Below are 24088 nucleotides of genomic sequence, written 5' to 3'. Positions count from 1 at the left end.
GCGAGAACTGATGGCAACTGGAGGTATGTTCACCATATGGATCACCTCAAGCTCTTGGCTCACGGAGGTCGCATAGAGCTGATTGTTCCTCAGGAGTTAAAATTAAAACTTTGTTGAAACAAATTGTAGTGTTAAGCTTTGACATGAACAGGTCTCTTTTAAACAAGTGGGATCTATCATTATATATTGGCGCTTTCTGGTCAACTGCACCAGGCTGTGGTAATCGCAGCGTAATCACCAGTGGAAGCAGACCTGACCTTTGCAGAATTTCAATGAGAAATTAGTTCAATGCGTCAAAATCATCATGATGAATTTTACAGATGAACCGTTAATCGAAGCATCCCACCAGAGGGAGCATACTGACAGATGTTTACACCCCTGAGATTTGGGCTGATTTCAGAACACAAGAGCCTGAAGGTAGAGAGAACAAACTCACAGGCTGCTCATGGCCCTGGTATTGGGTTTGATTTCTAAATGCTAAAGCACAGGGCATCAGCAACAACAACAACCTGCATTTATAGAGCGCCATTAAGAACATAAGAACATAAGAAATAGGAGCAGGAGTAGGCCATACAGCCCCTCGAGCCTGTTCCGCCATTCAATCAGATCATGGCTCATCTTCAACCTCAACTCCACTTTCCTGCCTGATCCCCATAACCCTTGATTCCCCTAAAGTCCAAAAATCTATCTATCTCAGTCTTGAATATACTCAACGACTCAGCATCCACAGCCCTCTGAGGTAGAGAGTTCCAAAGATTCACAACCCTCTGAGTGAAGAAATTCCTCCTCATCTCAGTCTTAAATGGCCGACCCCTTATCCTGATACTATGCCCTCTAGTTCTAGACTCTCCAGCCAAGGGAAACAACCTCTCAGCATCTACCCTGTAAAGCCCCCTCAAAATCTTATAATTTTAAATGAGATCACCTCTCATTCTTCTAAACTCCAGAGAATATAGGCCCATTCTACTCAACCTCTCTTCACAGGACAACCCTCTCATCCCAGGAATTAATTGAGTGAACTTCCGTTGCACTCCCCAAGTATATCCTTCCTTAGGTAAGGAGATCAAAACTGTACGCAGTACTCCAGGTGAGATCTCACCGAAGCTCTGTACAATTGTAGCAAGACTTCCTTACTCTTGTACTCCAATCCCCTTGCAATAAAGGCCAACATGCCATTTGCTTTCCTAAGTGCCTGCTGTACCTGCATGTTAGCTTTTTGTGTTTCTTGTACCAGGACACTCAAGTCTCTCTGGACACCAACATTTAATAGTTTCTCACCATTTAAAAAACATTCTGTTTTTCTATTCTTCCTACCAAAGTAAATAGCCTCACATTTCCCCACATTATACTCTATCTGTCACCTTCTTGCCCACTCGCTTAACCTTTCTCTCTCCCTTTGCAGACTCATGTGTCCTCCTCACTGCTTACTTTCCCACCTAGCTTTGTATCATCAGCAAACTTGGATACATTACACTAATACAGATTGTAAATAGCTGAGGCCCAAGCACTGATCCTTGTGGTACCCCACTAGTTGCAGCTTGCCAACCTGAAAATGACCCATTTATTCCTATTCACTGTTTTTTGTCCGTTAACCAATCCTCAATCCATGCTAATATATTACCTCCAACCCCATGAGCCCTGATCTTGCGTAACAACCTATTATGTGGCACCTTATCGAATGCCTTTTGAAAATCCAAATATACTACATCCACTGGTTCCCCTTTATCTACCCTGCTAGTTACATCCTCAAAAAACTCTAATAAATTTGTCAAACATGATTTCTCTTTCAAAAAACCATGTTGACTCTGCCTATGTATATTATGATGATCTAAGTGCCCTGTTACCACTTCCTTAATAATGGATTCCAACATTTTCCCGGCGACTGATGTCAGGCTAACTGGCCTGTAATTCCCTGTTTTCTCTCTTTAATGTAATAAAACATTCCAAGGTGCTCCATAGGAGCATGATCAGACAAAATTTGACACCAAGCTACATAACGAGATAGTAGGAAAGATGAACAAAAGTTTGGTCAAGGAGGTAGGTTTTATGGAGCGTCTTAAAGGAGGAGAGAGAGGTATAGAAGTGGAGAGGTTTAGGGAGGGAATTTCAGAGCTTTGAACCTAGACAGCTGAAGGCATGGCAGCCAATTGTGGAGCGATTAAAATCGGGGATGCGCAAGAGTCCAGAATTGGAGAAGCGCAGAGATCTCGGATGTTTTTAGGTCTGGAGGAGGTTACAGAGATTGGGAGGAGTGATGCCATGCAGGGATTTGAAAACAAGGATGAGAATTTTAAAATCGAGACGTTGCCAGACTGGGAGGCAATGTAGGCCAGCGAGCACAGGGGGCGATGGGTGAATGGGACTTGGAGCGAGTTAGGATATGGGCAGCAGAGTTTTGGATGAACTCAAGTTTACGGAGGGTGCAAGGTGGGATGCCGGCCAGGAGAGCATTAGAATAGTCGAGTCTAGAGTTAACAAAGGCATGGAACGTTACAAGGCACAGGGCAGCCACAGTCCATTCAACTACTCTTGTGAGATTGATAACTGGAAATGTAGAACTTTCCCCAATGGAATGAAAATTGGTTTTTCTTAAAGGGATAAAATTTCAAAGTTGCCCAAACCAATGGATATAGTTTGCTTGGATCAGTTGGCATTTTGTAGGAAATCACTCATTACTCAGTGTCTCATGACAGTGATAGACGACCCCACGAGTTGTAATTACTTGTAATTGCTAGTTAAAGCTCTTGTAGAATCTTAAAAGATGTTACAAGACCAAGGACTTTCATTCAGTGCACAAAGAGATTTAACAAACAGCTCACTCAATAGGTCAAAGCTTCTCAATCAACAGAAGTGACCTTTACATCATATTTCCACCACAAAGAGTAGTGCAGGAAATATGTAAGCTACTTTTTTAAAAAAATCTCTACACACTTATAATGATGCAGAGACTTGAGGGCTGGATTTTAACTCCCCATTGCCTAAGGGAAACCGGGGGGGGGGGCAGTCAGTTAAAATGAGGACAGTCACTGACCTCCACTGATCCCGCTGCCTCCCCACGTATCTTGATCTTAACCTACTCTTTTGAGCAGGCCAGCGGGACAGCAGAGTCCTTTTTAAATATGCAGATCGGGACCCGGCTGCAATTTAAGTCGGAGGTCTAAGCGGGGAGCAGTGACAGCTTCTCCGTCACACCAGACCTGCCGGGAGGTGGATCATGGGCCAAAAGAGGCCCAGGCAGGGAAGTAATTAGATTTAATTTTAGGTTTCCTTGTGGGCCAGGAGCAGCAGGAATTCTCCTTCAGGCCTCACAAGGAAGCCTTGGACCTCCGTTGCCCCAGGCTCCCCCTTGCACCCCCCCCCCCCAACCCCAATTGCATCCAGAGCCTCCCCCTCACCACTTACCTGGGTCCCCAGCTGCGGACACCTGCCGCCGAATTCTGGCTCCCGCCCACCGGCCTGGTAGTGGGTCTGGTCAGGTTTGGGTGGGTTAAAATCGGGCGGGCCTTCCACGTCCCTGGACTTCCCGGGTCCACCATCCGCTTCGGGGGCTCAGGCACATCGTACCCGGCCTCTCCCCACCTTTAAAATCAGGACCTTGGACTATTTTGACATTTGTTACCAAGTAACTTTCACTATTGTGTACCCCCTTGTCCACATTCCTCCCACAGCCCTCCTGACAGCTACATTTGAGAGGACTAGCTGAGTGAATTTTGGCAGGCCTGCTGTTTTCTTGTGTTTATAATACATTGGAGAAATGATGTAACCTGGCCCTGTGATCCATCAGTAAATCAAGCTTTATTTGGGCTGAGGTTGCCTGGGGTGAGTTTGATATTTTATCCCTGTTTGGGAATGATTCAAAATAGTGTCTTGTCATCTCTGGTGAGGTGAGAGGCAGCTGAAGTTGGCTTAATGGGAAACATTAAATCACATGGTGTGCCTATAACTCATAGTAAAATCAAAAATGCCTTTTAAAATAATTGAAAATGGAATTATTTTAGACATATGACATTAATTGAATATATCTCAGCCAACTGTGAGAAATGATTTATATCTCTGGTTGTGAGACTGAGCAACAGCCCACAGTGGAAGTCACTACTCCTGAGTTACTGGGTCAGTCGCACTGGTTTCATGGCTGCTTATGAGGAATCTCCTGTTTGTTCTGGCCCGAATGTTGCTGATTTTGCTGCTGCCGATATGATAAATCGCCAAAGTCAAATTTTCTTGTATTGGGCGGCAGAAAATCATTTGCACCAACAATAAAGTATTTGGTGTTAGTAGCTAATAGTCTTAACTGTGGGGGCAGATTAGTGCTGAGATGCTAATCGAGGCAGTTCCCACAGGGTGGGTCATTTGGTACAGTTTTTGGCGGAGCCGTGAATGGGTGGGGCAAGAATGAGAGAAGGGCCCCTTTATATTCTTTAATGTAAAGAACCCAACATCTGGAAGCCACTTGGGTTTTCACATTTACATAAAATAAAAAGTGTCTAGTTTCACACCACTCATACTTGTAAGTATCTCGGCACTGAACAGCACCCACTGCTTTCAATGGTGCTCTGGCTAAATGGATACCCCAGTTTAATGTATACTTTTACCTGGCAAAACCAATGTCAATTTAAGCATGTTTCACTGTGTTGCTTAAAATAAACTATAAATGTTAATGTGGGAGGTCTTTTCTTTAATTGGGAGATGACAAAGGACAGCCCTTTTTTGCTGGTGACTGAGCAGAAGAGATTTCTATTAAAACTGAACATACGATGCCAGATCCCTTCCCTGTTATCTAAAGGTCTGCAGCTTCCAAACGGCCTGCCTGAAGCAGTGGCAGAAAGCAAGATAAAAAGGGAAGACTGCCACAAAGAGGTGGGGGTGTCCAGTCCATTTGAGTGGCCCTCCTCTTGGACCCCGCATGTCAGTGTGTCATTTCCATTATACTTCCGGTGTCTGTGGGAGCTTGGGATTCCACTCGGGAACTGAGATACTTTCACATGCTCTTTCTATTGTTATGCTAAATGGTTCACTGTTTTGCCCAAACTGCTTGTTTGAGTTGCTGAGGGTTTCTAAGCCTCTGTCAAAGCTGGGTGATATTGTTTGCAACATTTTCTGCTGCTGTCTCTCCGATTTAATCTGTTTGAAGAGCACTTTTACATTAGGCTCAGTGGTTAAAAACAGCCTCATTGTTACAGTAGCTGCATCAAATAGTCAGATTTAGCACCATTCCGAATTGTTGGTTAAGAAGGGGGGGGGAGGGTGTGGCTTTTGATACCATATGACGAATACTAACCACCTTATACTCTAAGTAGAACAAAATAAACTTGGAATCGCAGCAGCAATCCTGATTCCCTTCCTCCATATCTCGCGCACCCACACACCACACACCACACACACAACTGCCCATCTCTGCTCCTACTTCAACCCAGAGGAGGGGACAAGAGAGAGGGGTTGAGAGGGGTGGTTGAGAGAATAGTTTGAAAGACAAAAGAGGGATTGAGAGGGGGAGGAGGGGGTTGAGCGGGAGGGTTTGAGAGAGAAAGAGAGATGGGTTGAGGGACAAAGCTGAGAACGACACATATAGAGAGAAAGGTAGTGCCACCAGTGGCAGGCGGTTATAATTACAGCGTGACAAGTTTACATAGGCAGTTTCCATTATAAACGTGGATATAGAAATTTATAATTGAAATATAAAAATGACTGAATCGATGACTTTAAAATGGGGAGTCAATTGTGTCTGCGGCCCTGGTCCAATTATCCCCCGCTCTCGAGCCTTTCTTCACCTAAAGACCACATTTGGTCTTCCCGTGTGAAACTCCATCGACCAGTGGCAATATAATAAGGACAGACTGCATGACTTTAAAATGGTTAAATCTGCACTCCCTGGTTCAATTATCCCCTGCCCTCTAACCCTATTTCACTTGAAGACTACTCTCAGTCTTAACTCGCAGTGTGTAACACCAAGGGAGATCTAACACAGTATTTGGTGGAGAATATATATATATACTATATATGCATTTCATAATAAACTATATCCTGTATCAGATACTTTAGGATATTTAATATATTATACACCATTTTATGTGCTGAAAATTTAGCAGTATTATGCACTACATATTTGTCACACAGTAAAAGAATGGAATATAGCGGTCACTATTGATTTGGGTTTTGCTCATTGTTTTGAATGAAGACTGTGCATAGTACATCACAATGAAATGAGGACAAAAGGAGATGTAAGGCCATTTAACATGGGGTTATTAATGTTACCTACTGAGTTGCTTTCCATCACAAAGACGACCTACTTCCACCTCCAGAACTCTGTCCGTCTCCGCCCCTCCTCAGCCCATCTGCAACTGAAACCCTCATTCGTGCCTTTGTCACCTCCAGACTTAACTGTTCCAATGCTCTCCCGGTTGGCCTCCCATCCTCCACCCTCCGTAAACTTCAGCTCATCCAAAACTCTGCTGCACATATTCTATCCCGCACCAAGTTTTGCTCGACCATCACCCTCATCCTCCCTGACCCAGTCCCTCAACAACTCAGCCTGGAGCTTCCGCTAGGGGCGCAATCGGGAAAATGGGCTGGAAATTGCGGCGGTTTTGCCGAGGTGAAGTTACGGCTAAATTTCCACTCAAGCTCATTTGCATAAGCCCAAACATTAAAATCTCCCGTGAATCAATGCAATCAAGCATCAATATCGATGGTAATCGATTATTGACTGGAACGTGGCCAATGGGGCCTCAAGGTGACTCATTTAAACTGAAAATGTGTTCAAGTAATTGCTGCAGCTGAACAAACAGACCAATCAATGGTTTCAATTGACTACTGGTCACAGGTCTTATGTACCAAGGGCGGATCAACTGAACTCATTTAAACTAATTTAAAGTAATTCAAAGTAATTGTAGCATCAGTATGAGAAACAGACCTGAGTGAGGCATCAATTGACTGCTGGTCATGCAGCTGCAGGTCATTAACGATGGATTAATGTGACCACGGGTGCCTGTGCACCCGAAATTCTGAGCGCAATGTGATGAACACCCCCCGAACGGGCGGAATCAACGGAAACTTGCCATGCCGACCTGGGGGTGTGGCCAGTTTTGCGGACAGGGACTACTTCGGATGAATTGAACTTTGAACCAGCGTAAAAGATCGCGGCAACTCGAGCATATATGGTTACGGGCATAACTCACTTCTACGCTCTTTTGCGCTATTTCAGTCGATTCCGCCCGGATTACGCTGATATCTGGGCGGAAATCAAGCAGATACTCTAAGCCCTCAAATTCATAAATTTCATCCTTCTGCCTAAATCTTTTCATGGCATCCCCTCCCTACCTCTAACTTCCTCCATCCCCTATGAAGCTGCCCCTCCCCCTATCTTCCTCTGACTCCAAACTCTTGTCCAACCCCCACCTCACCCCACCTTTGATGGCCTTGCCTTCAGATGCTTGGACCCAAGCTCTGGAATTGCCCCCCTGAACCCCTCTGCTTCTCCACCTCCCTCTCCTCCTTTAAGACCCGTCTTAAAACCCACCTCTCCCACCAGGCTTTTGGTCACCTTCCTAATTTCTCTTTCTTTGGCTCAGTGCCTATTTTTTTTGATTAGGCCTCTTTGAAGCACTTTGGGACATATTTCTATATAAACGCAAGGCGCTATATAAATGCAAGCTGTTGTTGTGGAGCAGATTTTGTTGCCTATTTATCACTTAAGTTAACCCATTCCCTCAACTCACTTTATCAACTACCTTGTGTGTTCTTTTAGTTATTGTAACTGGTTGACTCAGCTGCTTTAACTATCATCTCAACTATAGATTTCTGGTATTAGGAACATTAGGTGCAGGAGTAGGCCATTCAGCCCCTCGAGCCTGTTCCGCCATTCAATTACATCATAACTGATCTGTACCTCAACTCCGTTTATCCGCCTTAGCTCCATATCTCTTGATATGAAAGGAGTATATGAGAAACCAAGGCTCCTGTTATTAATTTAACTCACAGGAACAAATACGTTCTGAGCCTTCAAAAACAGCAAAAGACTGGAAAGAACGTTCTGTAGCAGCTGGGTCTGTCTTCCAATTAAATTACTAATTTAGGTGAAATGTCAGTCCTATTTTGCCTAATTCTCCAGTGATGTGCAGCTGGTAAATTGTTCAGCCCACGCTACTGCACGGGTTGCTAACTATGAGCGAGTGCCAGAAAATTAGCTAATGAGCAAATTAGTCACAAGAGATTTGGAGGGTCTGCAGTGAGTCCACATAAACTGTGTGGGTTTTACGTATCTGTTTTGATCGGAAAAGGGACAAAAAGCCTTTGGTTTAAACTGTGCTGATCTCCAAGTTTCCAAGATCAGGTTCATGATCATCGAGGGTGTAATGAAGGTTCCCATTTATCTTGTAGACTTCAAGTATGAGCTATACTGATGGCTGGGGTTGGTACAGTTGTACAGGCAAGTGCACATGGTGGGGTTGCCAACTCTGATTGAACGTATTCCTGGAGGTTTTATCACATGACTCCCACCTCTAACCACCTTTCTCCGCCATCTCCAATATTTTTATAACTAGTAAATGAAAGTGTTCAAAGAAAATGAAAAAAAAAACCCACACAATTCTTTTTAATGACCTTATGATTTTTTTTCCCAGGTGCTGCTCGCAGCAGTGTCCAGATTCCTGGAGACTCCAGGACAACCCTGGAGGGTTGGCAACCCTATTGCACAGTGATTCAGCAGGTCCTGGGTTTGGGTTCAAATCCAGTTTAGACTAACTGCCGGAAAGTGCATGTGTGGGTTTCACATCAGGCTTGGCTGTGGTGTCTCCTGGTTGAATGCCCACCTAGGCTCACACATGAAGCATGGGAAAATCAGGCAATGAATTGGAGGAAGGGCAATATCTTTACAACTGTAACTTGAGGAAAAGACAGGAAAAAAAATCAGGGGAAAAGATTTTTTGGAAAAATTTTCAATAAACTAGTAATTTAATATTGCCTATAGAAAACATTGGGTGTCGCTGGCAAGGCCAGCATTTATTGTCCATCCATGATTGACCTGAGAAGGAGGTGGTGGGCTACCTTCTTGAAACGCTGCAGTCCAGCGGTTTGATACAACTGAGTGGCTTGCTAGGCCACTTCAGAGGGCAGTTAAGAGTCAACCACGTTGGTGTGGTACTGGAGTCACATATAGGCCAGGCTAGGTAAGGGCAGCAGGTTTCCTTCCCTAAAGGACATTAGTGGAACCAGTTGGGTTTTTACGACAATCCGGTAGCTTCATGGTCACTTTCGTACTGATTCCAGCTTTTTATTTCCAGATTTTTTTTGACTGAATTCAAATTCTTAAACGGTCATGGTGGGATTTGAACTCACGTTCTCTGGATTATTAGTCCAGTAACAATTGCCAAACCACAGAAAACAGATTCTAAATGAGCCAACCAACAGCAGACATTAATTGGTACGTGTTCTGGCTCTGTTTCCACCCCAGATGGCACATTTTAATCCAGTCACCAATGTCAGCAAAAAAACATTGGCGCAAGTTTAAAAACAGGCTTTCCTGTTTCATACACACATATCGACATTTCATTCAAATTCATGACAGGAGTAAAATATACCTCTCCCAGGAGCACCCGCTGCTTCTAAATCCTTGGTGCCACAAACCAATGGATGAAACATCTGCTATATGTAAGCATGGGCTGTCATAACAGTTTATCTGATTTTCCTGTGAGGGTTCGAACTAGTCAACAAAGAAATAAGCATTACTCACTTCATGTAAACAGAGTCACAGTGATGAGCTGCTTAGCATAATATCATTATTCAACCAGATAGTGAGACAATCGCCTACACAACGGGAAGACACAGATCTCAAAAACTTTCCTTAATATAAAACAATTTGTCGTTTGTGGCTCCTGTCTGAGCATTGAACCTCTCACTGCTCCAGAATCATCCTGAAGAGCCAAGATAATCTACAGCTTCTTTTCTCCACTATCTACCGTCTCATTATACCCCTCTCCCCTGCCCCCAACAACAAGACCTTCCATTCAGCTGCCTCTGCCACTTCCCCTCCTTCTCCTTGCCCACCAAGCCAAACATCCCCCAAGGCTAACCCCTGCCCTAGCCCTGAACCGCAATTTTCTCTAGTTTCTGTCCTATCTCCCCTTATACTCTCTCTGAGCTCATCTTGTCCACAAAACTCAATTCCTGTTCCCTTAACCCCATTTCCACTAAACTGGACCACCCAACCTGACCATCTGGCCCCCATGCTTGCTGATACTGTAAATGGTTCGCTCTCAAAAGGTACTGTCCCCCTCCCTTCAAGACTGCCGCCATAACCACAACCCCTTCAAAAAACCCGCTGTGACCCCTCTGTCCTTGCTAGCTACCACTCCAACTCCAACCTCCCTTTCCTCTCAAAGTCCTTGAACGTCATGTCACCTCCCACATCTGTGCTCATCTTTCCTGCAACATTGTTCGAATCTATCCAATAAGGTTTCCTCTCCTGCAGTGAAATGGACCCAATCAAAGTCACAAATGACTGTGGCCGTGGTGCACTATCCCTCCTCACCCTCCTCATCCCCTCTGTAGCCTTTGACATGGTCAATTATGCCAACACCTCTCCTCTGTTGACCAGCTCAGTGGGACTGACCTCACTTGGTTCCGCTCTTACCAACCCGATCGTAGCCAGAGCTTCTCCAGTAATGTCTTCTCTTCCTGCCCCTTATCTCTGGAGCCCTCCAAAGATCTTCTTATGGCCCCCTCCTCTTCCTCATCTACATGTTGCCCCTCGGTGAGATAATTCGAAGACATAGGGTCAGCTTCCACATTTATGCTGATGACACCCAGCTCTACCTCTCCACAACCAATACAGACCCTTCTACTGCCTCTGTATGCTCGACTGCTTGTCCAACATCCAATACTGGATAAGCCATAATTTCCTCCAGTCAAACATTGGGAAGAAGCCATTGTCTTCAGCCCCTGCCACAAGCTCCATACCATTGCCCCCAATTCCACCCCCTTCCCTGGCCATTGCCTCGGGTTGAATCAAACTATTTGCAACCTCGGCGTCCGATTTGACCGCAAGTTGAACTGTCGACCCCATATCCTCATCATCACAAAGATCACCTACTTCCACCTCCATAACATTGCCTGATTCTGCCACCAATAAATCCAGGTCCGATAAATCCCCTATAGCCAAGGGTTCTAAAAGAGGTGGCTACAGACATAGTGGATGAATTGGTTGTGATCTTCCAAAATTCCCTAGATTCTAGAACGGTCCCAGCAGATTGGAAGGTCGCTAGTCAAGAAAAGAGAGAGAGAGAAAACAGGGAATTACAGGCCAGTCAGCCTGACATCAGTCGTCAGGAAAATGCTGGAATCCATTATTAAGGAAGTGGTAACGGCATCTAGAAAATCATGATATGATTAGGTAGAGTCAACATGGTTTTATGAAAGGGAAATCATGTGTGACAAATTTATTAGAGTCTTTTGAGGATGTAACTAGCAGGGTAGATAAAGGGGAAACAATGGATATAGTATATTTAGATTTTCAAAAGGCATTCGATAAGGTGCCACATAAAAGGTTGTTATGCAAGACAAGGGCTCATGGGGTTGGGGGTAACATATTAGCATGGATAGAGGATTGGTTAAAGGACAGAAAACAGAGAGTAGGGATAAACGGGTCATTTTCAAGTTGGCAGGCTATAACTAGTGGAGTGCTGCAAGGATCAGTGCTTGGGCCTCAGCTATTTACAATCTGTATTAATGACTTGGATGAAGGGACCGAGTGTAAAGTATCCAAGTTTGCTGACGATACAAAGCTAGGTGAGAAAGTAAGCATTGAGGAAGACACAAAGAGTCTGCAAAGTGATATAGACAGGTTAAGTGGGTGGGCAAGAAGGTGGCAGATGGACTATAATGTGGGGAAATGTGAGGTTATTCACTTTGGTAGGAAGAATAAAAAAACAATATTTTTTAAATGGTGAGAAACTATGAAGTGTTGGTGTCCAGAGAAACTTGGGTGTCCTGGTGCAAGAAACACAAAAAGTTAACATGCAGGTACAGCAGGCAATTAGGAAAGCAAATGGCATGCTGGCCTTTATTGCAAGGGGTTTGGAGTACAAGAGTAAGAAAGTCTTACTACAATTGTACAGGGCTTTGGTGAGACCTCACCTGGAGTACAGTGTACAGTTTTGGTCTCCTTATCTAAGGAAGGATATACTTGCCTTGGAGGCGGTGCAACGAAAGTTCACTAGTTTCATTCCTGGGATGAGAGGATTGTCCTGTGAGGAGAGGTTGAATAGAATGGGCCTATATTCTCTGGAGTTTAGAAGAATGCAAGGTGAGCTCATTGAAACATACAAGATTCTGAGGAGGCTTGACAGGGTAGAGGCTGATAGGTTGTTTCCCCTGGCTGGAGAGTTTAGAACTAGAGGGCATAGTATCAGGATAACGGGTCGGCCATTTAAGACTGAGATGAGGAGGAATTTCTTCACTCAGAGGGTTGTGAATCTTTGGAATTCTCTACCCCAGAGGGCTGTGGATGCTGAGTCATTGAGTATATTGAAGGCTGAGATTGATAGATTTTTGGACTTTAGGGGAATTAAGGGATATGGGGATCAGGCAGGAAAGTGGAGTTGAGGTCGAAGATCAGCCATGATCTTATTGAATGGTGGAGCAGGCTCGAGGGGCTGTATGGCCTATTCCTGCTCCTATTTCTTATGTTCTTATGCCACTGCATCAGCCCATCTGCTGCTGAAATCCTCATCCATGCTTTTGTCACCTTCAGACTTGATTACTCCAATGCTCTCCTGGTCGGCTTCCCATCGTCCATCCTCCATAAACTTCAGCTCGTTCAAAGTTCTGCTGCCCGTATCCTATCCCACACCAAGTCTCACTCACCCATCACCACTGTATAGGCGCTATATAGTTGAAGTTTTTGTCATTGTCGAATCATACGCAATTATATTTTACTTCTGACAACGTCAACATGTGCTAAATGCCAACTATAATAAACAGAGTTAGGAAACAGCGTTCTTCCATGGCATTGCTCATGGGTAGTCTGGGGTCTGGATTATGGTTGTGATGTTTAGTTGCTAAACTGACCTGTCTCTTTAAGGCTGCTGCTCTTGATAGACTCATCCAGGCAATTGTAGCTATTTATAAACTGTGCAGTTGTAACAATATGTAACTTTCCGGCTCAAGGTCGATTGTTGTTTTTAGATTGTTTTGTCTCTGTAACAAAGTTCGACACTTTGAAACGTGTCATCTGGTGTGTGATGGACACTTACGAGGTGCAAAATGTTTTGAAACTACTGGATCTCCCATGGCCTAGCTTGGAAGAAATGGGATGATACACAGTCTTATAAGGCCAGGAGAGTTGTACCATGTAGTGCGTAATATATTATACTGCTGTTCAGATGAAGCTGCGTCCCTTTAAGGCCATATCTAATTATTGTTATAAACACTATGCAAGGTGAGACTTTGAGTGTTCTTCAGGCTGCAGGTGGGCTTTCTTTCAATTTTTTTGTAAGTGTGATTGATGAGTCTGTCAGAGATTGCAGATATCATGGGGTAGATTTTGAACTTACTGATGGAGCATAAAACTGGCGCTGTGGGTCTGGCACCCGGTATGGAAACCACTGTATTGTCCTTTCCATTGATCTCTATAACGGGCATCCTACCCTCACCCCCCACCCACCCCGTGTCACTTTATTGCTCTAGCGGTCAGTTGAAAATTACCCCCCTCCCCCCACTCCTTTATCAATTAAAGTCTTTTCAATTGCTTCAGGACTTTGTACATTCCAAGTGGATCGATGGGTAGCTGAACCCAAACATAAATGATTGGTCATTTGTTCATTATGGGTAAAAATTATTTTAAAAATTGAGTAGATAAGTAAAATGTTCGAATGATCATTGCAGGCCGATAAGGAAATAAATGTGTGCCTCTTGCATAGTGTAGTTTATATGTGCATCTGCTCTGTTTCGGGCAGTTACAATATATAACTATAAATGGAACTGACAGCACTATAAAATGCATAATATATGACTACTTTTAAACAAAATCTACATTGTATAAAAATGATAAATATATGTGTAATCATATAAATATATTGCTGCTTTTAGGATTCTAAAGGGACTAGGTTATTTAGACCATGACAAGCTGTTTCACTTTGTTCAGAATAGTAGAACCAGAGGACACGGCCTGAGCTTGAACAGGGGTAAATTCAAATCTAATCTGCGGAAACAGTGAACGAGTGGTAAATCTATGGAACAGGCTCCCGAGGGAGGCAGTGGAAGCAGTTAGTATTGATTCATTCAAATGCAAATTAGATAGATTTCTTTCAGAAAATAATATTTTGGGATGCAGTATATGAGTAATTTGAGACATGAAATGTGGTAAGTGTAACAGGCTTGGGAGGAACAGATGACTTTGGACCTATGGTTCCCTAAGCTCTCCACCACTGGGGTTTTCCTTGCCTCATGAGTGGGTCTGTTGTAGACTAATTGATGGTGATTGATTACTATGATTAGTCAACAACTCTATTACCATTGTATCATGCGATTACCAGCATGGTAGAAGGCAAACTAGATGGACCTTGGTTGTTTTTCGCCTAGCAATTCCTATGTTCCTAGGTAAGGGTATCAAGGGATAAGAACATAAGAACATAAGAAATAGAAGCAGGAGTAGGTCAATCGGCCCCTCGAGCCTGCTCCGCCATTCAATAAGATCGTGGCTGATCTGATCCTAACCTTAAATCTAAATTCATGTCCAATTTCCTGCTCGCTCCCCGTAACCCCTAATTCCCTTTACTTCTAGGAAACTGTCTATTTCTGCTTTGAATTTATTTAATGATGTAGCTTCCACAGCTTCCTGGGGCAGCAAATTCCACAGACCTACTACCCTCTGAGTGAAGAAGTTTCTCCTCATCTCAGTTTTGAAAGAGCAGCCCCTTATTCTAAGATTATGCCCCCTAGTTCTAGTTTCACCCATCCTTGGGAACATCCTTACCGCATCCACCCGATCAAGCCCCTTCACAATCTTATATGTTTCAATAAGATCGCCTCTCATTCTTCTGAACTCCAATGAGTAGAGTCCCAATCTACTCAACCTCTCCTCATACGTCCGTCCCCTCATCCCCGGGATTAACCGAGTGAACCTTCTTTGTACTGCCTCGAGAGCAAGTATGTCTTTTCTTAAGTATGGACACCAAAACTGTATGCAGTATTCCAGGTGCGGTCTCACCAATACCTTATATAACTGCAGCAATACCTCCCTGTTTTTATATTCTATCCCCCTAGCAATAAAAGCCAACATTCCGTTGGCCTTCTTGATCACCTGCTGCACCTGCATACTAACTTTTTGATTTTCTTGCACTAGGACCCCAGATCCCTTTGTACTGCAGTACTTTCCAGTTTCTCGCCATTAAGATAATAACTTGCTCTCTGATTTTTCCTGCCGAAGTGCATAACCTCACATTTTCCAATATTGTATTGCATCTGCCAAATCTCCGCCCACTCACCCAGCCTGTCTATATCCCCCTGTAGGTTTTTTATGTCTTCCTCATTCTCTACTTTCCCTCCCATCTTTGTATCATCTGCAAACTTTGATATGTTACACTCGGTCCCCTCCTCCAAATCGTTAATATAGATTGTAAAGAGTTGGGGACCCAGCACCGACCCCTGCGGAGCACCACTGGCTACTGGTTGCCAGTCCGAGAATGAACCATTTATCCCAACTCTCTGCTTCCTGTTAGATAACTAATCGTCCACCCATGCCAGAATATTACCCCCAATCCAGTGATTGGAGGATTACAATCCAGGATATGGAGCAAAGGCGGATAAATGGGGTTGAGGTACAGATCAGCCATAATCTAACTGAATGGTAGAACAACTCGAGGGGCTGAACGGCCTACTCCTGTTCCTCATGTTCCTATGGTTGAAGAATCATGTATTGCAGCATAGCAGCAGGATATGAATAGTTTATGCACTGGAAAAATCTATAACCCTTCTATCTTATCTTCACCCAACTTCAAACTCTGACAAACTCTTATCCTTGTTCATTTGTCTCCCAAAAATACTTATGGGTTATTTTCTGCATTTTTTTTTATTAGTTCATGGGATGTGGGCATCGCTGGCAAGGCCAGCATTTATTGCCCATCCCTAATTGCCCTTGAGAAGGTGGTGATGAGCCGCCTTCTTGAACCGTTGCAGTCTGTGTGGTGAAGGTTCTCCCACAGTGCGGTTATCCAGAACATCCAACAGGGGTCAGTACTGGGACCACTGCTTTTGTTGATATATATTAATGACTTGGGTGTACTGGGCATAATTTCAAAAATTTGCAGATGACACGAAACTTGGAAGCGTAGTAACCAGTGAGTAGGATACTAATAGACTTCAAGAGGACATAAACAGGCTGGTGGAATGGGCGATCACATGGCAGATGAAATTTAACACAGAGAAGTGCCAAGTGATACATTTTGGCAGGAAGAACGAGGAGAGGCAAAATAAACTAAATGGTACAATTCTAAAGGGGGTGGAGGAACAGGGAGACCTGGGGATATATGTGCACAAATCTTTGAAGGTGGCAGGACAGGTTGAGGAAGCAGTTAAAAAAGCATATGGGATCCTGGGCTTTATAAATAGAGGCATAGAGTGCAAAAGCAAGGAAGTTATGTTGAACCTTTATAAAGCACTGATTCGGCCACATTTGGAGTACTGTGTCCAATTCTGGGCACCATACTTTAGGGAGGATATGAAGGCCTTAGAGAGGGTGCAGAAAACATTTACTAGAATGGTTCCAGAGATGAGGGACCTCAGTTATGTGGATAGACTGGAGAAGCTGGGGTTGTTCTCCTTAGAGCAGAGAAGGTTAAGAAGAGATTTGATAGAAGTGTTCAAAATCGTGAAAGGTTTAGATAAAGTAAATAAAGGGAAACTCTTCCCATTGGCAGAAATGTCAAGAACCAGTAGGCACAAATTTAAGGCGATTGGCAAAAGAACCAAAGGCGACACGAGGAAAAACTTTTTTGCGCAGTGAGTAGTTATGATCTGGAACGCACTGCCTGAAAGGGTGGTGGAAGCAGATTCAATCGTGTCTTTCAAAAAAGAATTGGATAAATACATGAAGGGAAAAGACTTGCAGGGCTACAGGGAAAGAATGGGGGAATGGGACTAACTGGATTGCTCTTACAAAGAGCTGGCTCGGGCTCGATGGGCCGAATGGCCTCCTTCTGTGCTGTAACCATTCTATGATTCTATGATTCTGTGATCAAGAAGCTATAATAAAAACAGAAAATGCTGGAAATGCACACCAGGTTAATCAACACGTGAAAGAGAATGGTAAGTTAATGCTGGGTGATGAGGTTGTGATGAAAGTCCCACAAGAAACATCGGCCTGCTGTACATCTCTAATAGTTTCTATTTTTAGTTCAGATTTTCACCATTCACAATTGTCTCTTTCATCTGTAGAATCTATAGCCCCGATTTTAACTCGGGGCGGCAATTGGGGGTATGGGCCTGAACCGGGTGCTCATTTACAATCCCTGACATTGACCCGCCGTGGAAGAATCAAAATTTGTTGCGGGGGGGGAGGGGGGGGGGGGAGGGGTCAGGCCACTGCTGGGAACCCACGGAAACGGTCCCCGGCAAGGTAAGTAAGTAATTGGAGGGGGGCTGGAAGGCCCACAATCCGGAGGAATGGGGGAAAGTCCAGGGCAGGGAAGGCTCAACGTATCTTTGTGGGGCCAGGAAGAAGATCCTTCCTCCTGCTGGCCCGCTAGGAGATTTTACAAATTAAAATAAATTGCACTTACTTGGGCCTCCTGCGGCCAGGATTCTGGCTGCCGCCAGCGTTCCCTGGCGGGTTGGAAACTGTGCAGGCATTAGTCGGGCCTGCGGTTAAAATGGTGTGCGTGTCCCGATGACGTCAACGGGACGTGACTTTGCCACTGCGATTAGGCCCCCGTTCCTCTGAGGCAGGTGGCCTTCCCGTGCCTGAATTCAGGCAAGTTAAACTAGTGGGGGGGCGGGGGGGGGGGAACGGAACGCTGCACCAATCCCCCACGGCATCTTAACTCCTGCCCCATGCCTGCACCATTGCCGCTGTGCGAGGAGTCGGGGTGGGGGGGAGCAAAATTCTCCCTTATGAACCTACCGAATAACTTCAAGCTGTCTTTAAATACAAATTTGCTTGAGGCACACTGTTGAGGCAGAATGTTGGGAACTTTACCCTGCTCTCCCTGACCTTGCAGTGCTTCGTTCTGGCACTGGTGCAAGAGCAGAAAACCATTCCAAATCAACAGTGCTGGTGCCTCTAACCTTGATGAGCAAATACGCATACCCAAGTACACAAACTATCCTCTATGGAAGGCTGAATGTAAAGTTATATTAACTTGATAACACAACTGCTCCATAGGGTAAAGGAGTAATTTTACCGTTTGTGTTCCTGGTGCAGTGTGGCTCACGCTAAGAATACGTGTTGGAATATTGAGCGTAGAAAGCAATGTGCTCATTATGCAGTGGCAGATTTTCCATCCATTATTTTAAGTGGATGGAAAATCAGGCAGGCTGCATATTGGGAGCACGGTCCTTCCTTCGTGTCGAATATTTCAACATGTGTTCCCGGTTTGTGCTGGGAATGCAAAATGCGGTAAATTTACCCTACGTTTCTTGATCTCAGTTGGGGACACCTGTAAAGTGCAGTGCATAGGTTAAGCATCTCCCCAAATCTAGAGGGAAGGCAAGTTAGACTAACTAGATAGGTTTGGATGCAGCAGACTACCAGAGTTAGTGATTGAAGCAGAGAGCAAGCCAGCATTTAAGAATAGGTTGGATACGGTGGTCAAAGGAAAGAGGGATAATGGGATTTGGGAAAAGGTGGGCACATGGGATTAGGACTACTGCTCATGTTAGGGATAAACACCAACATGGACTGGTTGGGCTGTTTCCATGTTATAATTTCAATGTTATTCTATGTAAAACCATTTGATCTCATCCTTCCAATGTCAGCCGGGATTCAGTGTGTAGCACTCTCCACTACTTCAGTGGAGTCAGAAGGTTGTGGGTTCAGGTCCCACTCCAAAGACTTCTGTGCAGGCTGACACTCCGTGCAGTACTGAGGGAATACTGCACTGTCGGAGGTGCCTTCTTTCAGATGAGATGTTAAACTGAGACCCCATCTGCCCACTCAGGTGGATGTAAAAGATCCCATGACACTATTTCAGAAGAGGAAGGGAGTTCTCCCCAGTGACCTGGCCAATATTGATCCCTCAAACAACATCACTAAACAGCAGGTCATTATCATATTGCTGTTTGTGGGAGCTTGCTGTGCGCAAATTGACTGCCCAGTTTCTTGCATTACAACAGTGACTACACTTCAAAAGTATTTCATTGACAGTAAAGCACTTTGGGACATCATGAAGGTGCTAGATAAAGGCAAGTTCTTTCTTTCTATAAAAATAACGTTGAAAACATGTTCTAGCTTTATTAAGGAAATGGTACATAAATATCTTCACATTTGTCAAGGTATAGATTGTGTACTTTTAAAATAGCATTTCTCAAATAAAGTAGAACTGTAAAATGGATCACATTTAAGTAGGTACTGAGTAGACGGAGGAATTGGCATTCTGAGCGTATATATATTTTTGAATTAACAATTAACTCCAAATAACCTTACCTTGCGAACTTGGTCTTCCGAAAATTCAGCATTTTTGAGGTGGGAAGGCTTTGCCGACCCGAGCAGCATCAGTGGTGTCTGCAAGCTTTCGCCTGCTCCAGCATCCCTGCTCAGAGAAGGAGGACGCGAACTCTCAGCTCCATCGCGCCCACTTTCGAGAGCTCAATCCCGGCTCCTGACTTCAGACCCTCCCGTTTCTTCTTCCCAGCTCCAGTTCACCCCTCTCTGGCATCTCGCCGGGGATTCGATTCCTCGCCTCTGTAAATTACAATAGTTTGAGAAATCCCATCCTTGTGATAAAAATAGCCATCTCCTTATTTTTGATTCAGAGACCCAGTTGCATTGACAACTGCCCCAGATGGACAACACCTTGAATCGCTGTGTTTCTGTCAAGTTAAGGTTAAAGATTTAAAAATCAAAAGTAACCAAAGACAGTCAGTTACAAAATTGCAAAGCTGGCCAAAAAATGCATCCATTCAATTGCAATATATTTTCGTGCAAATGTCCCAGAATTTTATACACTTACCAATTGCAACTGAAAGTAAAACAATAACAAAAATGCAACAGTTTTCCGGAGAATGTTGCAGGGAAATTACAGACACAATGGGCTCCAATCGCGCTGTTTGTTTTTTGTTACATCCTCCAAGAGATGTTTTTCGTTGTTTGTTTCAAAGGAGAAATTGAACACAGCAGAAATCAGCATATTTCTTCACAATTTAATGTTGATCCGGAAGTCTTGTATATATCACAACCCTCCGGGGACATCATTTCTTCCTGTGTATTTGCTATAAATGGGTCTCTTTAAATAAGAGCTACTTAAAAAAACAGAACGGCGGGGGGACAGAATAGATCAGATATAAGCCACTATTTAAAGCGAGGAATGCCTGGAGGACGGGCAAATCAATTGAATCTACCTTTTCAGTTTAGATGTCTGGAGTCTCTTTTCGCTTGCAATCAGGGTGGCTTCAAAAATGTTTGTTTCTCCTTAAATAATGTCATTAGAGTTCATATGAATTATAGTCCATAGACCAAAATTATATCTAGTTCCTTGGTAACTCCGTTCAAATGCACGGATAAAATTCATATGCAATATCATGGAGGGTTATAACCTTTTGAATCAAAATGTTATGGATTGTTCCAACATTTTCAATTTTAATAATAAGTGCAGTGGAACATGGCAAGGTCCTGTAATATTCCCAATGCACATTTGAGTGATAGGATTTAACTATCACCCAAGAACCACAAACATCACTAACCTGTCAGATAGTTCTAATAAAAGTCTGCTGCATATTTTTATTGTACCATGTGTCTGAAATATTAGGTTGAAAAAGCTGTCATTTTTAAAAATCAACAATTTAATTCCCTGTGCAAGACTTGTACTGAAACCAAAATAATCTCAGGCTTTGGATGCTCAGACACAGGAGACTGCATTTGACTGGAACAAATAGTTGGGAAACCGTTTCGAATAGGTACAGTATCATGGTATATTATAAATTACATAGAACGTACAGCACAGAAACAGGCCATTCGGCCCATCTCGTCTATGCCGGTGTTTATGCTCCTCCCACCCATCTTCATCTAACCCTATCAGCATATCCTTCTATACCTTTCTCCTTCATGTGTTTATCTAGCTTCCCCTTAAATGCATCTATGCTATTTATCTCAACTACCCCTTGTGGTAGTGAGTTCCACATTCTCACCGCTCTCTGGGTAAAGAAGTTTCTCCTGATTTCCCTATTGGATTTATTTGTGACTGTCTTATATTTATGGCCCCTAGTTTTGGTCTCACCCACAAGTGGAAACATCTTCTGTACGTCTAACCCTTTCATAATCTTAAAAAATCTCTATCAGGTCACCCCTCAGCCTTCTCTTTTCTAATTTTTTGAAATGACAGGATTATTTCATTATTATCACTTTAGAAACATTTTTTGATTTGTTTTAGACACTGATCTTTCACCTTTTGATCCTGGGTTAGAATCCAGCCCAGACTGAAGCGATGAAAGTCTCCTTTGACTATTGGCTATGAGGATTTTATGTGAAATGAGTTTGGCTAGTTCCAATCTAGTTCCAAGTGGGAATGGGCACAGAGCACCGCACAGTTCCGAACTCAACATTGAACCGCCAATCTGACTCAGAGGGGTGATGAGGAGAAATGAGGAAATTTCACCCGAGTGCAGTCTAGGCGAGGTTGGGGGTCATTTTTCGGGTGATAGCGAATCGGCAGCCTGTTATACATCTCTCCCGATTATTGTTTCCACTGAAGCCCATATTATATGCATTATAAAACTAGAAGTTCTACCAGAGTGATTTAGGCACTAGCCTAATCCACAGATCGATGTGACGATGACAAATTGCTTAGATTTTTCTCTTGAATTATTCTCTCTGTAGCCTAATTGTAGGAGTCAGATAACATCGTGATTAGTGACAGGGAAACGTGAACAGTTTATAAATACAATTGAACCCTGTAATTAGGCTACGGCCCTTAATTCTTTACAAGTTGGGAAAATTCTAGGTTTTTTTGCTATATTTTAAGGGATTGTCCTAGTCTTTCTGTTCATAGAAGGGTCTATTCATCATTATAGCAGGTTTACATTAGTTTTGAGGAAACTGTCATTCATAATATGTATTACATCATTACATTTTCATAAAATTCTTTTCTTCCTTTTCAAGTCTCCCATGCCACACACCAAAGCAGGGCTAAGACAGCATGGCGGCCTCCTCTGGGACCTGCTCTGGGCTGCTCTCACACGCCTCCTGGCGGCAGATCACAGATCAACAATGGGAGAGATTCCTGAGGATTGGCAAGTGGCTAACACGACTCCCATTATGTTAGCATAACTGCAGATTATAGACCAGTCATTTCAACAACGTTGTAAGGGAAACCCTTGAAACAATTTCGAGAGATGTAGTGATGTACTGGGAAAAGGACAATTGGCACAGATTCAGGAAAGAGTTCCTGCCAGAATTCATTGAAGACAACAACTTGCATTTATATAGCACCTATAACAAAGGAAAATGTCCCAAGACTTACTGACATTGTGGACAGAGGGAGCTTTGTTGATATATTCATGGATTTTGACAAAGTTCCACATCTGCAATTAATGGAATAGATAGAAGAATAGAAAGAAAGAAAGACTTGTGCCTTTCACAACCTCAGGATGTCACAAAGTGCGTTACAGTCAGTGAAATGTAGTTGTAATATAGGAAATGTGGCAGCCAATTTGCACACAGCAAGCTCCCACAAACAGCAATGTGATAATGACCAGACAATTTGTTTTTTTAGTGATGTTGGTTGAGGGATAAATATTGGCCAGGACACTGGGAGAACTTTTTTTGAATTCGTTCATAGGATATGGGCATTGCTTGCTCTTCTTTGAAATAGTGCCATGGGATCTTTTACGTCCACCTGAGAGGGCAGACTCAGGTTTGCCGTCTCATCTGAAAGACAGAACCTCTGAAAGTGCAGCATTGCCTCAGTACTGGGCTAGATTTTGTGCTCAAGTGTCTGGAGTGGGGCTTGAACCCACAACTGTCTGACTCAGAGGTGAGTGTGCTAACATGGCTGACACAAGTTTCTGAGACTATTGATGGTACAGCAAGCTGCATGACTCTGAATGTTGCATGACTCTGTGTGTCATATACTGAATAGATCATAAAGATAACAGTATGCCATTGAGTTGGTGAAATGTAGGTTGGCAGCCAAAATATCCCAATCAATAAGTACTCCGTCTTGGGGAGGGAGTAAAAATCATCAGCAGATCAAGCCAGGCTATTCTCAGCCATATCATAATGTAAGTCTCCACCGCCTCCCTTACCCACCCTCCCCCCCACCTCATGCACTTCGCTCAACTGGGGATTGATACTGGAGCATGGAGATCAAAAAAGAGGGCAGAAAAAATATACTTTAAAGCAGGAAGAAATCTACCTGTTACAAATTGGATAGCCAGGTGGTGAAAGATAGAATACTAAAGCCTGGCCTTCAGTTGCTTCCAAGCCTTTATTCACACAGCTCAACATTACACACCCTCCTATAAATGGATACGAGAGTCCCCAATTGATACCCATCATCTGAATACAATTAACACTAATTGATATAAATCACATAGATACAGTTAACATACTGAGTCACAGATTTCTTCATTAGCAGAACTCTTGTCGTTTGGCGTGTGTGTGTTTATTTTTTTATGTGTGTGTAAGAAGGTCCATTGCTCATCTATTTCCCTCTAGTTGACTTGGAATAAGCTAAAAACTGTAACCTTCTTGTGGTTTTATCTTGTTCCAAAAATGTTAACAGACCAATGCCTCCTGTTTCTTTTTTCTCATTTCAGGCAAGATATATAGAATTATCAGTACCACAAGTTCTGGGAAGAATCCAAGGCCATTTTCTTTGATTGGAGAAGAATGTGAATTGGAAGATGTTACTTTTTTTATTTGTGCTACATAATTATATCTTGG

General features: G+C 43.5%; 1 protein-coding gene across 1 annotated transcript in view; it reads right to left on the bottom strand.

The window, feature by feature from the left end:
- Nucleotides 1-20260, bottom strand: part of mmd2a (monocyte to macrophage differentiation-associated 2a) — an 87301-nt gene extending 67041 nt beyond the window's left edge. Inside the window, exons 1-2 of the mRNA XM_068003665.1 lie at nt 20160-20260; nt 19634-19891 (exon numbers count right to left, since the gene is read on the bottom strand). Of these exons, the coding sequence (XP_067859766.1) occupies nt 19634-19665 (32 nt within the window). The 5' untranslated portion in view covers nt 19666-19891; nt 20160-20260. The remainder of the gene's footprint in view (nt 1-19633; nt 19892-20159) is intronic.
- Nucleotides 20261-24088: the final 3828 nt, after the last annotated feature.

This window comes from Heptranchias perlo, chromosome 22, assembly GCF_035084215.1.
Source record: "Heptranchias perlo isolate sHepPer1 chromosome 22, sHepPer1.hap1, whole genome shotgun sequence".
NCBI lineage: Eukaryota > Metazoa > Chordata > Chondrichthyes > Hexanchiformes > Hexanchidae > Heptranchias > Heptranchias perlo.
This window is presented reverse-complemented; position numbering and strand designations above follow the sequence as displayed.